The 2,722-nt window shown below is 53.0% G+C and overlaps 1 protein-coding gene across 1 annotated transcript in view; it reads left to right on the top strand.

Moving 5' to 3' along the window:
* HMCES (5-hydroxymethylcytosine (hmC) binding, ES cell-specific) overlaps positions 1–2,722 on the top strand; it is a 13,205-nt gene that overhangs the window by 6,994 nt on the left and 3,489 nt on the right. Inside the window, exons 4-5 of the mRNA XM_012656018.1 lie at positions 65–175; positions 1,897–2,089. Of these exons, the coding sequence (XP_012511472.1) occupies positions 65–175; positions 1,897–2,089 (304 nt within the window). The remainder of the gene's footprint in view (positions 1–64; positions 176–1,896; positions 2,090–2,722) is intronic.

Genomic DNA, 2,722 nt, shown 5'->3' with positions numbered 1-2,722 from the left:
GCGTTGGCGCCGCAGACAGTCCTGAGAACCAGGAGAAAGTCTGGGACAACTGGAGGCTGCTGACCATGGCCGGGATCTTTGACTGCTGGGAGCCCCCGGCGGGAGGCGACGTCCTGTATTCGTACACCATCATCACAGTGGACGCCTGCGAACGCTTGAGGGACATCCACCACCGGCAAGTCGCACTCTTCCCTGGATCCAGAAGGATTCAGAGGAGGGTCTGTCCTCCGTCTTTTTAGTTAGGTAGCTTTAGAGAATAGGAAACTAAGTCGTTCTGAAAAACATGGTTATAGTGAATTCAGCTGTAACATGACACACATCGCTAAAAATCATTGCACTACGCAACATGATACAATAGAAACCACCTAAGTAGATGGGGCACAGTGGCTCATGCCTGTAATCCTAGCACTCTGGGAGGCTGAGGTGGGAGGATCACTCGAGGTCTGGAGTTCAAGACCAGCCTGAGTTAGAGCGAGACCCCCTCTCTACTAAAAATAGAAAGAAATTAGCTGGACAACTAAAAACATATAGAAAAAATTAGCTGGGCGTGGTGGCTCATACCTGTAGTCCCAGCTACTCGGGAGGCTGAGGCAGGAGGATCGCTCGAGGTCAGGAGTTGGAGGTTGCTGTGAGCTAGGATGATGCCACTGCATTCTAACCCTGACAACAGAGTGAGATCCTGTCTCGAAAACAATAATAGTAAATAAACGCATGCCTCGGAGGAACTACATTCAAGGACGAAAGAACATGCCCCAGGATTTACGACTGCAAAGACCCAAAATTTGGATAACTTTCCCTTCCACAACTTCACAATAACTCATGAGCTGAAATTCTTCTAACACCCACTTCCTCAAGCAAACTTCAGGTCTTATTCCAGGAAAAGTGGTGTATTTCTTCCAGTATTTATGATTTCTTAACCACTTAACACGAATAAAATAGTGCTACTGATTTTATTGGGTTCCTATTGTTTTTTAATGTGCCATTGACAAAGTTTTCAAGTCTGTCTCTTTAAACTCACTTTTCCCATAACTTATATGGGTTTTTTTTTTTTTTTTTTTGAGACAGAGTCTGGCTCTGTTGCCCAGGCTAGAGTGCCGTGGCGTTAGCCTCGCTCATAGCAACCTCCAACTGCTGGGCTCAAGCGATCCTCCTGCCTCAGCTGCCCGAGTAGCTGGGACTACAGGCATGCGCCACCACGCCTGGCTAATTTTTTCTATATATTTTTAGTTGTTTGGCCAATTTCTTTCTATTTTTAGTAGAGACGGCGTCTCACTCTTGCTCAGGCTGGTCTCGAACTCCTGACCTCGAGCGATCCTCCCGCCTCGGCCTCCCAGAGTGCTAGGATGACAGGCGTGAGCCACCTTGCCCGGCTCATTTTTCTATATATTTTTACTTGTCCAGCTAACTTCTTTCTATTTTTAGCAGAGATAGGGTCTTGCTATGTTGCCCAGGCTGGTCTCAAACTCCTGACTTTAAGCGATCCCCCCTCCTCAGCCTCCCAGAGTGCTGGGATGACAGGCGTGAGCCACCGTGCCCGGCCTGGTGGTTATCTCTGACAGACAGGTTTTCCAGGATCTGTTTCCATTTAATTCTAGGCTGGGGGATCACAGGAAGTTCACCAGTTTGCGAGAGTGGACGCTCTAGTGCTCCAGATGCAGTCGTAGTACTGTTCGCTGTCTTTGCCATGAAACTTGGTGGCTTGGCTCTCCAAGCGTTGGTGGCCCGTCAGCCTGTGCTCAGGGAGCGTGTGGCAGCAGTTGGCACGTCGGGGGCACAGGCAGGATGAGCTCCCCTTGGGTCTTGGGGTGATCTGAGCCATCAGCGGACTCAAATCTCTCCCCTCTCTTCTTGCCCTCCCTCCACCTCTCCCACCCAATGTCCTGACCTCCCGGCTAGGATGCCCGCCATCTTGGACGGGGAGGAGGCCGTGTCTAAGTGGCTGGACTTCGGCGACGTCTCCGCTCAGGAAGCCATGAAGTTCATTCGGCCCACAGAGAACATCGCCTTCCATCCGGTTTCTCCCGTGGTGAACAACTCGAGAAACAACACTCCCGAGTGTCTGGCCCCTGTCGACCTGGCGGCCAAAAAGGTAGGGGCCTGTGACATCCTTTTGAGCTTCCCGTCTTCTGCCAACGTGGCCTGTTCTTTTAGGGTACGACCTTTCGCAGACAGAACTGTCATTGGAGCCACCAAAACCTGCTGCACTCCCCGTGCATGGCGAGACAGAGTAGAGCAGCGATTTGTCAAACTCGCTGTGACTTAAAGTCCTCAGGAGACCTCAGAGGACGCACCCAAGGCTCCTTGACCCAAGGCAAGGAAGAGCATGTCAGTTTCTGACGTTGAGGGCACTCGAGCAAACCGCCAAGAGTTGCAGAGGCGACAGGGCTGAGGGATGTTCCGTCCTGCACAGGGTGAACGGGACTCCCTCCTCCACCAAGTGACCTCCCCCGTGTCTGATGGGGTGGCCGCCGCTCTGCCCCACTCCCGCGAGCACACACGCTTACTGGACCCGGGGCCACTCGGCCACTCTCTCTGGGGACGAATCGGACCGTGTCCAGAGCGTGGGGAGGTCACAGTCAGTGACGAGGAAAGCGCAGGACACAGACAGCGCCCATAGGGTGGGAAGGGAGCAGACGCCTTCCCAGGGGGTGGGCGCGCTCTAGGGGCCCAGCTAGGGGGCTAACCTGACCTGGTCCTGGACGTGAGAAGGTCATAGACAGCG

This window comes from Propithecus coquereli, unplaced genomic scaffold (genome assembly GCF_000956105.1).
Source record: "Propithecus coquereli isolate 6110/MARCELLA unplaced genomic scaffold, Pcoq_1.0 Scaffold498, whole genome shotgun sequence".
Taxonomy (NCBI): domain Eukaryota; kingdom Metazoa; phylum Chordata; class Mammalia; order Primates; family Indriidae; genus Propithecus; species Propithecus coquereli.
The sequence above is the reverse complement of the archived record's forward strand: the minus strand, read 5'-3'. Positions and strand labels throughout refer to the sequence as shown.